This window comes from Empidonax traillii, unplaced genomic scaffold, assembly GCF_003031625.1.
Source record: "Empidonax traillii isolate 1590-97213 ecotype Southwest subspecies unplaced genomic scaffold, ASM303162v1 scaffold936:size233247, whole genome shotgun sequence".
Classification (NCBI taxonomy): Eukaryota; Metazoa; Chordata; class Aves; order Passeriformes; family Tyrannidae; genus Empidonax; species Empidonax traillii.
In genome coordinates this window covers 46,962-60,675 of record NW_020956129.1, presented here as the reverse complement: position 1 = coordinate 60,675, position 13,714 = coordinate 46,962, and the positions used below count along the sequence as shown (strand labels likewise).

The window sequence follows — 13,714 nt, the reverse complement described above, 5'->3', positions numbered from 1 at the left end:
CGCAGTGCCCGGCCCGCCATGGCGGCGCTGCCGCTGCCGCCGGGGCTGCTCCGGCGGCTCCGTGAGGGGACCCCGCAGGACCCCGCCAGGGAACCCCCCCCGGAACCCCCCCGGCAGCCCCCTCAGCCCCTGCCGCCCTTCACCTTCACCCCCCGCCGCCTCCGCCTCGGCCCGCAGCACCCGCTGCTGGAGGTGAGGCTCCCCCCGCCGCAGCACCGGGGGGTCGGCGCGGTGTCTGAGGGCCCTGCCCGCCCGCCCACGGCCCTCTCTGCTCCCCTCTAGGACGGGGACGTGCACAGGCACCTCTACCTGCAGGGCGTCCTCTCCAGCCTCGAGGATGTGGCCGAGAGACCCAAGTAAGTGAGACGGGGACTCGTCGCCAGCCCTGAGCCGTGGAGTCAAAGAGTGGTTTGTGCGGGAAGGGACCTTAAAGCTCATCCGCTTTCACCCGCTGCCGTGGGCAGGGACACCTTCCGCTAGCCCAGGTTGCTCCAAGCCCCGTCCAAGCTGGTCTTGAACTGATCTTGGACATCCACAGCCCCTCTGGGCAACTGCAGCTGGGGCAGCTCCGACTAGGAAGGCTAAACCTGGGACAGAATCTTTGCCTTGCTTTTTTGTGTGTAAAATCGAGGAAGTACTCTGAGTGTTGTGAGAGGTTTTTCCAGTGGATACCTGTTAAAAAAGCACTGGTCATCCATAACCGCGACTTTAGGGTCAGACAGCTTATCTATCACATTACTGCCTTGTTTATTATTCACCAAAGCACCACTTGACAGGATGATAATAGAGATGATCCCGAGGGCATAATGACAAATAAGAGTAATGAAATGAGAGTAATCAGACATTGGAATGGACTGCCCAGGGAAGTGGTGGATTCACCTTCCCTGGAGGTGTTTAAGATGAGACTGGATGTGGCATCGGTGCCATGGTCTGGGAACCACGGTGGGATTGGATCGAGGGTTGGACTTGATGATCTTGGAGGTCTTTTCTGAACTCTTCCAATTCTGGTTGATTCTGTGATCCTATGATAATCACCAACAAGTTTCCAGTGGCACATAAGTTTGTAACTGCCAGCACCACCATGATCTCAGTTCCATTGCACCTGGCATTTAATTTGTTACTCATAAAAAACGCCACTAGTGTTGATGTGGTGGAAGGTGTCCCTGCCCATGGGCAGGGGGGTTGGACTGCATGGTCTTTATGGTCCCTTCCGACCCAAACCATCCTGGGATTCCGTGCCAAGGTCACCTGGAGGGCCGTTTTCAGCTGACCCTGAGGCTCTAATTCAGCTCGAGGCGCGGCTGTCCCGATTTCCCCGCAGGGTGTCCGAGTTCAGCTGCCACATCTCCGGGTGCTGCCAGGTGTTTGACACGCTGGAAGGCTACGAGCACCACTACAACGCCCTGCACAGGAACGTCTGCTCCTTCTGCAAGCGCTCCTTCCCCTCGGGGAACCTCCTGGATATCCACATCCTGGAGTGGCACGACTCTCTCTTCCAGATCATGGCTGAGAAGCAGAACATGGTGAGTTGCCGTGCCCAGCCCTGGGCTCGGGGCTGGAGCGCACTTGCCTCTTCCAGTTAGGTCCTTTTTCCCCCACTCCTTGCCTTTCAGTACAAGTGTTTGGTGGAAGGCTGCCCGGAGAAGTTCAAGAGCAGCAAGGACAGGAAGGATCACTTGGTGACCGTGCACCTTTACCCTGCTGACTTTCGGTTTGACAGACCCAAGAAAGTGAAAAGGTAACTGCAGAACTTTCCTCCTCTCCCACAGGAAAAGGCTGGGAGAGTTGGGATTGTTCAACCTGGAGAAGGGAAGCTTTGGGGTGGCCTGATTGTGGCCTTCCAGGGCTTGAAGGGAGCCTGCAAGAAACACAGAGAGAGACTATTTACAGGGGCCTGGAGTGACAGGACAAGGGGGAATGGCTTCAAAATGAAATAGAGGAGGTTTAGATGGGATATTAGGAAAAATTATTCCCTGTGAGGGTGGGGAGGCCCTGGCACAGGTTGCCCAGAGAAGCTGTGGCTGCCTCATCCCTGGAAGTGTCCAAGGCCAGGTTGGGCAGGACTTAGAGCAACCTGGGCTGGTGGAAGGTGTCCCTGCCCATGACAGGGGGTGGAATGAGATGAGCTTTAAGGTCCCTTCCAACCCAAACCCTTCTGTGATTATGAGTGAAATGTGTCCTGTTCCCAACACTTGAGGGAGCAGCATGTTGAGGAGGGGAGAGCAGAGTGGCTTGGCTTTGGGGGAAAAAAGAAACTGCCAACCCCTTCAGGATTTCATCCCAGCTAGGGATGAAAAGGTAATGGGTCATCTATGGCATCAGTAGGTCAGCTAAAGGACAGTCCTCAGGGAATTGAGCCTGTGGAATGACTTAGGCTTTATGGAGTGAAGAGAAGGACTTGGGGACAGAGCTGTGTGCTGTATATTCATTAAGTAATGGATACTTAAATAGAAACTCATGCAAGCCTCTTGCTCTGGAGCCAAATCCCTGTGCCTGCATGCACCAACTCATCCCAGCTGGACTTGTTTCCTCATGAAATATCCTTGGCTCTGGGCTTACATGGCAGCCACTGAGCCAGGGTGTCAAACTGTGTCCCTGCAGTGTCCCCAAGCACACGAGCTGTCCCACGGAGCAGGGCCCCAGCGTGCCCATGGAGGTGAGCGTGGAGACGGCGGAGCAACTCCAGCCGGACCCCATGGAAACAGGGCCTGGCGAGGACATGGAGATCCCTCAGCCTGCAGCCAGCCCTGTCCCCTTGCTGCCAGAGAAACGGCTCTACAAGTCCAGGTCTGGTGCTTTGGCCTCCACGGGACAGAGAGTCTTATCAGCCCTTTGCAGTGCTCAGTGTGTCCCTGTGCTGAAGATAAACGAGGCAGGAGTTCCTTCCATGTGTGTTTTCAAAGGCATTTTTTAAAAAGAGGGAAGTGTGGAAGGGCAGAACAGGCCACTGAAGTGTTGGCAAGGTCCTGTTGGTCTGCCCACCCAGGGTCTCTTCCCGGGGTATTGCAGGATGCTGCTTCTGCTCTCCTGCTCCTCACAATCAGCCACTGCAACTGGCCAGTTACTATGTTTGGTAACACTTGCAATGTGGTTGGAAAAAGGGGAGGGGCCTCCAGAACAGGAATGTTCAGAATACACAGGAAAGCAAATCGGGATTTCACCCGTTGTTTTTTTTTTTTTTTTTTTTTTTTTTTTTTTTTTTTTTTTTTTTTTTTTTTTTTTTTTTTTTTTATTGCTTTGATGATTTAATGTCCTGCTCTTTCCACTCTGGGAGCTTAAAATGCGACACAGAGCACCCCCGTGAGGGATAGGCTGTTAATGTGGATTAAAGCCTGTCTCCCTTTCCAGGATCCCATCCACAATTTGCTTTGGACAAGGTGCCACCCGAGGATTTAAAGGACCAAGGAAGAAAGTCTGAAGGTCAGTGCAGCAGATTTGTGCGGGATGAGCAGATGTGGGGCCGGTGCCGCCCACGCCATGGCTGAGCAGGGATACTTCCAGTTCCCACTCCTCGCTGGGAATAAGCCACCCAAACCAATTAAAGCTCCACCAGCACTTGAACACGGGTTTGTGATGTCAGATGGAATCGGACCAACCTGACTGAGTTAAGAATCCTCAAGATTTTAGGAAGGGGAGCCCAGAATGCGTGGCGAGGTGTTAAGGAAACCCTCCTGAAGCTGAGGCTGCACAGGATTGGGTGTTTTATTTTTGTGCCTTTTGGAGCCAAAAACCAGATTCAAGGAAATTCCAAGACAAAATCTGCTGACTGTGTTCTGGAAGCTGTGTAAAAACAAACCAGGGCAAAAAAAGTGTTGGTCCTTAATCCTGACCTTCTCCATCTCGCTGAAGTCTCCTCTGCATCCCAGCTCTTGCTATGGAACCCACAGGAAAGGTTTGTCTGGCCCAGAAGAAGCGTTTCCATGGAGAGTTAAAATAAAATGACTTCAGCCAGAGGAATAAATAAAAGGAATTTTTATAAAATTGCTTAATAGATAGTTTAAATGGTATTTCGAAGGCAGATGTGCAGAATGAACCTGCCTCCTTTTGCTCCAATAATCCCGAAAAATCAGTTTGGGATTGAAGTTTTCCCTCTTGCCTCTCCCTTCCTTTGTAATCTCGTCCTCCTGGGAAAAATGGAAACCACAGAGCCAGGCTCAGAGTGCTGCCACTGGTCTGGGGGTCCTGGTGAACCCTGACACTGAAAATTTGTCCATAAAGGGAAAAAAGAGGTTTCTGGAACGATGTTTATCCAAGAAGCTTAGGATCTATAATTGCATTTTTTTCCCTTCCCCCCTCTGTGTGAGGAATAGAGGATAAAAGGGGCTTTGAAAAAATCCTTGCAAATGGGAGCAGGGAATGATGTTTACGGAGATGCAGGAGATTTCCCAGTGAGTTTTAAAAAGCTTCGCTCTGTTTAAAACTCAGCCGGCTTGTCCAGCCTTAATCCCTGCTCCTGGAGTGCTGTCTCCAGCAGGCAAACCCCCCGGCCAGGATCCCCTATCTGCCCAGGGACATCTTTCAGCAGGGACCAAAAATTATTTTCCCACACTGGGAGCCCCTAATGAGGGTTTTTTTTTTTCCCCCCTACTGGGATAGCTGGGACGGGGAATCAGGCCACAGGTCACTGGAGATGCCTGCAGGCTTTGGCACGTGATGGCTCAAAGGTCAGGCAGGAGCAGCCCAACCCTCCCTTACGGGTTCAGGTCCACAAGTTTTGACCTGGGAATTCCTTTTTCCCCCGAGTGCCGTGCCTTGCTAATGGAAAACAAACTGAAATTGCAATTACACCCTCAGGCCTCGTGACTGGCTCTCTTCTGGGCCACCAGCTTTTCCCAGAGTCCATGGGCAATGAAGTCTGTCCCAGCTGGGAAAAAATCCTTCTTTCAAGGCAAAATTTGAATTCCCTTTCATTTTCCTTTTTAACACACACAGAGAATTGACGGAAACAAGGTGTAACCCATCACAACTGGGGAGAAGCTTTGGATTCATTCACACTTCCAACTTCTGGGGAAAAAAAAAAAATGCATTGGGAAACATTTGGGGGATGAAAGCCCCCAAATCACCCGTTTCGCTCCTGTTGCAGGAGAGCTGAAGTGGTGTGGTGGAGGCGGATCCCGTGATGGAGAAGCAAAGGGAAGGGTCACAGCTGAGCCTGGGACACGCAGGAACTGGGCACCTGCGCCAGCAGAGAGGTCAGAGAGGGTCTCCCCTGCAGCTCCCCCCAGAGCAAGAGGCCACCACCTTTCTGGGACAGCTGGGAGTCTCCCTGAGCAGTACGAACTGGCACCACCCAGGGACACGAGGGCCGGGCGGGCAAAGGGCACAGCCAGGTGTGGTGAGAGGCAGCCATGGAGGGGTAGGTCCTGCCAGCCCAGAGGGCACAGGGGATGGGCAGGGTGGGTGCTGGGGGTCAGGGAGGAGCGGGGGGCACAGGAACTGGGTGCAGGGCGCGGAGCAGCACCGGCCACACGGCTCTTGCCACTGTGTCTCTGCTTCAGCCCGAGGCTCTGCAGCATCGCCGTCCTGCTGGGCACTGCCCTCCTGCTGCTGGCACCCAGCAGCACCCAGGTGAGCCCCCCCTCTGCCTCACCCTCCTGCTGTCCCCTCTGATGAGCAGGCCCACCCATGACCAGTGCCACCCCCCTCTCTCCCTGCAGGCTCTGAGCAGCTCCGGGCGGAAGGGCCTGCACGCGCACCGGGATTTGGACAAGGAAATGTAAGAGCTGGATGTGCTCCCCGCACCTTCAGGCTTGTAAAAGCCAGCAGAGCAACACCCCAAAATGGAAAGCGTTTCAGGGGGAAATAAATTCCCCTTGGGCTTTGTGCCCCTTCAAAATTAAGAGGCTCTCAAGCTCCACCTTCCCTCCCATATTGCCCAAACTCCCCAGCCATCTAGCCCTAGCTGGTTTCCCTATTCCTTTGTCCAAATTAGCCCATTTGCTGCCCAAGATATAATTTCTGCTTCCTGGAGTGGAGGGAAATCTTGCCAGGGTCCCTGCCCTCCGACAGGTTGGAATTCCCCTGGGGCAGGGTGGTATTTAGCAACCTTTCCTCACTGATTTTGTTCCCCTCTTCCAGCATCCCTGGTGTGGATGTGCTGGAGGAGCGTGAGCTTCCTGAAGAGGTGAAACCGGGTAGAAAGGCTGTGTCCAGAAGGTACTGGCACCTCCCACAAGTCCAGGCAGAGCCAGAGGAGGATCGAGATCACCTCCGCCACCCCCAGGACGATGCCAGGGAGATGGATATCCGTGAGCCGCCCCGGATGCTGTCCCTGCCCGTCCAGAATGGCCCAGAGGAGGACCGTGACCATCTGTACCACAGCTGAGTGCAGATGTGCCCAGGCTGTGAATTGAGGGGTGGGAGCCACCCCTGGGGCTTCATGGGGGGACTCATCCCTCCCTACCCACCCTTGAGCCCCTCCTGCCCCCAATAAACCCACTCCTCTCCATGTCCTGGTGGGCTCCTCATTGCTGCCAGAAACCTGCTGCTAAGTACAGGGCCCTAAACCTGAGGGATCCCCCTCCTTGGGATCGCCCCAAGACCCCGAGCAGGGTGAGGATGATGCCCTGGGATGGGTGATTCAGTGCCACAGGCTGTCCCCCTCCCGGGGAACACACGCACTTCCACGAGTCTGCTCTTGCCCAGCCCAGCGTCAGAGAGCAGTGTGACAGAGTGGGGGGTCTCAATGAACCCAAACCTTTCCCAGCTGAGGCAGAACCTCAGAGAAGGACGCCCCATGTCCCAGCAGCACCTAGAAAATGTTTTAATAGCAAAGGCAGAGGTGGTCCCCACTGCTGGTTGTCACCCCAAGCATCGCTTGCCGACGGGTCCCGGTCCACTCCACGGGGTAAGGCAGAGGGCAGATGGGCAGCAGGTGGCTGTGGGGACCTGCACCACTCTGGGGATTTGCAAATCCCCGGTGACCTGCACATCCCAAGGGACCTGCACACTCCCGGGGACCTGCAGCTCCTCAGGCTCAGCTGTCGGTGAATTTTGCCTTGCGCTTCTCCACGAAGGCTGTCATCCCCTCCTTGCGGTCATTCTGGGAGGAGCAGAGAGGTGAGGTTTGGGGAGCTGTGGCAGCCCCGCTATCTCCCCACCATGGGGCCGATCCCCCTGGCCTTGGGGCAGATCCCTCTACTTACGGTGGCAAAGGTGGCATAAAAGAGACGCTTCTCCGTCCTGTTCCCCTCTGTCAGCGTCGTCTCAAAGGCTGAGAACAAGGGAGAAGTTGGGGAGACCCCTCTGTCTGGCCCTGCAGCCCCCCCACAAGGGGTTCCCAATTGGCCCTCCAGTCCCTACCAGCGTTGACCGACTCCTTGGCCATGGCGGCCACCAGCTTGGAGTTGCTGGCGATCTTCTCAGCGCAGGCGATGGCCGCGTCCAGCAGCTTCTCCACGGGGAACACCTTGCTGACCAGACCTAGGATGGGCAGTGGGAAGTGGGGGGATGGCTCCCTGCTGGCCCCCTGCAGCGCCAGGGCTGGCCCACGCCCCTACCTGCCTCCTTGGCCTCCGCTGCCGAGATCCGGTCCCCGGTGAGCACCATCTCCATGGCCAGCGATTTCCCCACTGCCCGGGTGAGCCTCTGCGTCCCGCCGGCACCTGGATGCATTTTGGGAAGGGGAAGGTCCAGAGAGGGATAGCTGGGTGTCCCCAACTCCAGCCGGGATGGAACCCCCTGGCCGGTGACCTCTGCTCACCTGGGATGGTTCCCAGCAGGATTTCGGGTTGCCCGAACTGCGCCTTCTCCCCGGCGTAGATGATGTCGCACATCATGGCCAGCTCGCACCCGCCACCCAGCTGGGACGGGGGTAGCACAGCAGGGTCAGGGGGTGGCACTGGGGGGCCAGGGGGTACAGGGAGAGGCGGGGGGCACTCACGGCATAGCCGTTGACAGCGGCAATGATGGGTTTGCGGACGACGGAGACCTTGTCCCACCCGCCCAGGAAGCCGCCGTTGTAGCACTCCTGGAAGGTTTTATTCTGCATCTCCTTGATGTCTGCGCCAGCTGCAAAGGAGAGTGGCCTGGGACACCAACTCCCCCCCGCTTCCCCAAAATTTTGGGGTGGGGAGAGGCCCCGCCCTACCTGCGAAGGCTTTCTGGCTGCCGGTGAGGACGATGGCTCCCACCTGCGGGTCACTCTCCATGGCCTCCAGCGCCTGCCGCAGCTCGGTCATCAGCCCCTCGCAGAGCGCGTTCAGCGCCTGTGGCCGGTTCAGCTGAATCAGCCCGACGTTCTTCTGCGCCCCCGTCTTCTGCACCAACAGGTACTGGAACGTGGACCCTGCCGCCGCCCCGGCACCGGCCCGTGAACCCACCGGCTGCTGGGCACGGGGTGAGACCCCTGACAACCCCCGGCAACCTCCGGCCGCCGCCCTGCGCTATTTTTAAGGCGACCTTCACGCCAGCGGTCACCGGCAGCCGGCGGGACGTCGCCGCGGGGCTCGGCTCGGGGGAGCTGCCGGTGTCACCGTGCCCCGAGCAGGTGCAGCCCTTGGACCACCCCGTGCCGGGACGGCGAGCCACCTGTACCGGGGCATGGCGAAGGCACCCCGGGACCGGCCGCACGGCCCCGGGACCGCGCGCCCGGTGCCGGGAGACCGTACACGGAGCAGGGACCCCGTCCTGGTGCGCAGCCCAGGGACCACGTGCAAGCTGCTGGGCACACCGCCCGGTGCTGGGACCGAGCCAGGTGCAGGGACCCGGTGCTCACTCCCAACCCCGGCCCCGGCCAAGCCCACCCCCCCTCAGCCCCCGGTGCCCTCCCCGTGCTCCGATGCTCACCAGCGCTGCAGCCCCGGGTGCCGGCGGGGTTGCGGAGCGGCGGTAGGGGCCGCGCCAGGGGCAGCGCGGCGGCGGCGGGCCGGAGGAGCGCTCGCAAAGCGGCGGCCATGGCGGAGCGCGGAGGAGCGGCCCCGCCCGCCGCGGCTGCCACGCCCCTCCCGCCACAGCCCATTGGCCGAGGCGGCCCCGCCCCGCCGCTCTGCATTCCCATTGGCCGCGGCCGCGGGGCGGGGTCGGGACCCCCGGTAGCGCTGAGGGGGCGCAGGGCCCGCCCCCAGCCCGGCCCGCGGGGGGTCCCGCCGGCAGCGCCGCCGAGCCAGGGGGGCCGCGGGATTAGCGGGGCTTAGAGCGCCGCGGGGGAGAGCAGGGGGGGTTCCCCCGCCGCCCCCCGCGCGTGGGGTGGGGGGTGTGCGGGGGGGCGCGGCGAGAGCGCGGCGGCGGCGGTGGCGGCGGCGGGAGCGCGGCCGGGGAGGAGCGGAGCGGAGCGGAACGAGCCGGCGGTGCCCCGGGCCCGGTGAGTACCCCGGGTGGGGAGGGCGTGGGGGGTGAGTGTGCCCCGCGGCCGCGAGTGCGCGGGTGTGCGGGAGCATCATCCACAGGGCTGTGCGGGAATGTAGAGGAACATCATCCACGCGGCTGTGCGGGGCTGTACAGGAACATAATCCACAAGGGTGTGCGCGGATGTGCGGGAGCATCATCCACACGGGTGTGCGGGAATGTAAAGGAACATCATCCACATGGCTGTGCGGGAGCATCGTCCACGGGGGCGTGCGGGAATGAAAAGGCACATCATCCGCACGAATGTGCGGGAGCATCATCCACACGGGTGTGCGGGAATGTGTGGGACCGTCATCCGCAGGGACGTGCGCGGGTGTGCGGGAGCATCATCCCTAACGAGCGTGCGGGAGTGTGCAGGAGCATCATCCACACGGGCGTGCGGGAATGTGCAGGAGCGTCATCCACACGGGCGTGCGGGAATGTGCGTGTGCGGGCGCGCGCGGGAACGCCACCCGCAGGGGTCTCGAGGGGAGCATCCCCCACGCGGTCGTGCGGGAGCGCGCGTGTGGCTGCGTGTGCAGGAGCATGTGCAGGAGCATCACCCACCCGGGCGGGGGGGAGCGCGTTTATGCAACCCGTGCGCGGCCGCGTGTGCGGTGACACGGGCGTGCGCGGCCCCGGCACCCGCGGGAGCGAGACGCGGCCGCGCGCGGCCCCCCCGGGCGCGGCTGAGCGGCGGGGCTCTGCCTCCATCGCTCCCTCCGTCCCTGCGGCAGGTGCGGGATGCGGCGGAGCGCGGCGGCGTGCTGGGCGCTGGTGCTGTTGGCCGCCGCCTTCTGCGACACGGCGGCGGGCAAGGGCGGGCGCGGCGGCGCCCGGGGGGCGGCCCGCGGAGCGGCGCGGGGGGCGGCCCGCGCCCGGCCCAGGGCGGCCGTGCCCCGGTACGGCTCTGCCGGGGCCGCCCTGCGCGTGGCCGGGGCGGCGGCGGCGGGGGCGGCGGCCGGCGTGGCGGCGGGGGCGGCCCTGCGCCGGGCGCGGCTCTCCGGGGAGCTGCAGGCGGCGGACGGCGTCGAGTACCGCGACGGCAACTGGACGGCGGCCGCCAGCGCCTGGACCTCCTCTGCGCCCACCGGGACCGCGCCGGGCCGGGCGCTGCCCTGGCTCTGCCCGCTGGCCGCGCTCCTCCGCCGCTGATGGACACCGGGGGACCCCACCGTGCCCGGAGCACCCAGGACGCCGCGAGGACCCGCAGCCCCACCGGGGGCTAAGCCCCGCGCCCCGGGATAGCAGCAGCTCCTGGGGCTGTGCCCACCCACCGCCAGCGGGGCAGGACCCCCGCGGGAGCCCCTCCACCACCTCCCTCCCCACGCCGTGCCAAACCCCGCCGGCTCGGGCACCCCTTCGCACCGCGCCTCTGTCCCTGGCCTCGCGAGGACGAGGAGGCGACAATAAAGCTGGACGAAAGCAGGTGTGGCTGCATGCGGGATGGGGGGCTCTGGGCGGGACCTTGGGATGGCCACCGCCTGGCCCCCTGCCCACAAAGGCTTTATTTTGAGGTCCCTGAGCAGGCCAAGCAAGCACAAAGAAACGGCTTCCCAGGGATTTTGTCCCAGCTGGAGGCACCAGCCCTGCCTCTGGGGTGGGCACGCCACAGGGCAGCCTCAGCTGCCACCGTGGGCATCTTGTCCCTCTGGCCCCTTGCCAGGAATCAGGAGCTGCCCTGGCAGAGCCTCTTCAGTCACACACCAGAGTTCCCTACTGAGGTGGCACTGGGGTGTCCCCTGCCCACACGGCTGCAGGCAGTGCCTCTCCCCCACGGGACAGGTCTCAGTCCAGTGTTAACCTGCCCAGGTGTCCTGCTCGGAAGTCCCGCAGGAACTCATAGGCGGCGGCCGTGTAGTCGAGCATCGTCACGTTGACATTCCCTGGAGATGGCAGCGGGTGCAGAAGGAGGGGCAGCAGGGACCCCCAGACTCCCAGCCCCTGTGCCTCAGAGCCCCCCAGGCACTCACCTGTGCCTGTCAGCACCTTCACCTTCTGCGTGCGGCCCTGGGCGAGGGCCACGCGCTTCAGCACGGACTCGATGTGGTCGCAGGGCTCGCCCAGCCCGTAGCGCTGCACGTACCTGCCGGAGGGACGGCTCACACCCCATGCTCCCCACAGCAATTCCCCGGGGATGGTGGCTCCACAGCCCTCCCGGGACCCCTCCCCAGCTCCCCCCCAGCTCACCCGAACTGCTGCTGCTTGTTCAGAGTGTACAGCAGGTAGTCGGCCATGATGTCCTCCCCCACCATGTGGTCGTGGATGGCTCCTGGAAAAGAGGGTCAAGGCCCAGTTACCCCCAGCCCTTGCTGAGTGCTGGCCAAGCCTCCTGCCATTCCCGTGTCACCCAGGAGCCCTGAGCAGCAGACTCCAACCCCAGCCTCAGGCACTCCCCCCAGCCGCAGCCTCCACCTCACCACACAGTGCCAGCTTCATGCCCGTCTCCACATCCCCCAGCTTCGGGGGCAGCACGCCAGGGGTGTCCACCAGGTACATCAGGGGCTTCTCGCAGACCTGGGGGAGGCAGGGCTGGTAAGCAGCACCACAGACTCCCACGTGCCTAACAAGCTTGTATTAAGGTCCTGCTGGAAAGGCGACCTGAGCAACCCTGAGATAAGCTCTGTGGGCACTGAGGTCTCTCCAGGATGCGGGAGGCAGAGCCCACCCAGCCACTGTGCTGCAGGGACAGTACCTGGATCCTGGTCAGCACTGCCTTGGTGATGCCTGGCTCGGCCCCCACCATTGTGGCTTTCCCTGGTGGAAAAGAAGACATGGTCATGGAAGCAAGGGACACTGTGCCCCACCTCTTCCCCGAGCCCCAGCACCCCGGAGAAATACCCTTCTTGAGGTGTAGCCTCCGCAGGGAGTTGATGAGCGAGGATTTGCCCATGTTGGGCACGCCGATCACCAAGATGTTGAACTCCGAGCTCTGGAAGCCAGGGAAACATGAGCAAGGAGCACTGGTTATCAGGCTCCCACCCCAGGAGCGAGGGGCAGCAGCCACAGCCAACCCCCCCAGTGTTTGCTGGCACTCCTGGCACATGTGGGAGCTGCCTCGTCCCTTGGCTGGAGAGGGAGGTGACCCTCCCTCTGCTCTGCACTGGGGTGGCCTCACCTCGAGCACTGGGGGCAGTTTTGGGAACCAACAATATGGAAAAAAGATTTAAAAGAGAGTGTCCAAAGGAGGGATGTGGGAATGGGGAAGGGCCTGGAGGGGCCACACAAGATGGGGCTGAGGGCACTTGGTCCGTTCAGCTGGAGGAGACTGAGGTCAGACCTCATTGGGGTGTGCAGCTTCTCTCTCGTGACCAGCGACAGGACCTGAGGGAATGGCTGGAGCTGTGTCAGGGGAGGGTTAGGCTGGATATCAGGAAAAGGTTCTTCCCCTAGAGGGTGGCTGGGCACTGACCAGGCTCCCCAGGGCGGCGGTCACAGCCCCAAGGCTGCCAGAACTCAAGGAGTGTTTTGGACAATGCTCTCAGGGACAGGGTGGGATTGCTGGGGTGTCCTGGGCAGGGCCAGGAGTTGGGATCCCTGGGGGTCTCCAGCACAGGATATTCTGTTACTGTGTCTCACCTCGGCCCTGTGGTAGCGTGGGCCCTCAGACACCAGCCGGGCAACCAGGGGAACGATCTGTAGGGAAACAGGGACAGGGGCTGGCACCCTGCAGCAGCCACAGACACTCTGCCAGGGGGCTGAACAGAGGACTGGGACAGCTGGAAAAGAGGATCACGCTCGAGCAGGCACCTGGGAGGGCCCTGAAGGCTGGGAGCTCACCAGGGAGCTCACCAGGGAGCAGGGCTGGGCTGCAGCCCCGTTACCTTCTTGACACCGACATCGCGCTGGCAGTCTGTGAACACCACCTGTGAGCATCCCTGCTCCTTCAGCCGCTCCAACATCACCTGCAGGGCAGGAGAAAAGGCTCTGCTGTCACCTCCCTGTGCCACCACCGCTGCCCCCCAGCCAGCCCAACCCAGCCCTGCCCCGGTGCTCACTGGCTGCCGGCGGGGATCAGCCAGGTCCATCTTGTTCAGCACCAGGATGTGCGGACGGATGCCCAGCACCTCCTTCAGCGCGGGGTTACGGCCCGACAGCGGGATGTGGCAGCGCTAAGGAGAGCAACTGGAAACAGCCATGGGAGAGGTGGCAAGGCGTGCTCTGGAGGGAGAAGGGGTGGCTGGAGAGGGAGAAGGGGTGGCTGGAGAGGGAGAAGAGGTGGCTGGAGAGGAAGGATTGCTCTGGAGGGAGAAGGGGTGGTCTTGAGGGAAAAGGGGTGGCTGGAGAAGCAGTGGTCTGGAGAGGGATGAGGGGTGGCTGGAGAGGGATGAGGGGTGGCTGGAGAGGGATGAGGGGTGGCTGGAGAGAGACGACAGGTGGTCTGCAGGCA

The 13,714-nt window shown here is 61.4% G+C and overlaps 3 protein-coding genes across 3 annotated transcripts in view; 1 reads left to right on the top strand and 2 right to left on the bottom strand.

The window, feature by feature from the left end:
• The first annotated feature begins 18 nt into the window (after positions 1-18).
• On the top strand, positions 19-3,785 carry ZNF511 (zinc finger protein 511). The gene is made up of 6 exons (XM_027903144.1): positions 19-192; positions 283-356; positions 1,322-1,523; positions 1,614-1,738; positions 2,602-2,787; positions 3,349-3,785. The coding sequence occupies exons 1-6, from the start codon at positions 19-21 to the stop codon at positions 3,416-3,418; spliced, it is 831 nt and encodes a 276-aa protein (XP_027758945.1). The 3' UTR covers positions 3,419-3,785.
• Positions 3,786-6,739: 2,954 nt separating this feature from the next.
• Positions 6,740-8,896, bottom strand: ECHS1 (enoyl-CoA hydratase, short chain 1). The gene is made up of 8 exons (XM_027903141.1): positions 8,788-8,896; positions 8,090-8,287; positions 7,883-8,010; positions 7,703-7,802; positions 7,500-7,604; positions 7,303-7,422; positions 7,146-7,213; positions 6,740-7,042 (listed from the first exon to the last, which is right to left on the bottom strand). Exons 1-8 carry the CDS (start codon positions 8,894-8,896, stop codon positions 6,977-6,979), a joined length of 894 nt encoding a protein of 297 aa, XP_027758942.1. The 3' UTR covers positions 6,740-6,976.
• Positions 8,897-10,936: 2,040 nt separating this feature from the next.
• Positions 10,937-13,714, bottom strand: part of MTG1 (mitochondrial ribosome associated GTPase 1) — a 4,242-nt gene continuing 1,464 nt past the window's right edge. Inside the window, exons 2-10 of the mRNA XM_027903123.1 lie at positions 13,323-13,436; positions 13,149-13,229; positions 12,904-12,960; positions 12,166-12,256; positions 12,020-12,081; positions 11,745-11,841; positions 11,515-11,596; positions 11,298-11,410; positions 10,937-11,210 (exon numbers count right to left, since the gene is read on the bottom strand). Coding sequence (XP_027758924.1) covers positions 11,113-11,210; positions 11,298-11,410; positions 11,515-11,596; positions 11,745-11,841; positions 12,020-12,081; positions 12,166-12,256; positions 12,904-12,960; positions 13,149-13,229; positions 13,323-13,436 — 795 coding nt within the window. The 3' untranslated portion in view covers positions 10,937-11,112. The remainder of the gene's footprint in view (positions 11,211-11,297; positions 11,411-11,514; positions 11,597-11,744; positions 11,842-12,019; positions 12,082-12,165; positions 12,257-12,903; positions 12,961-13,148; positions 13,230-13,322; positions 13,437-13,714) is intronic.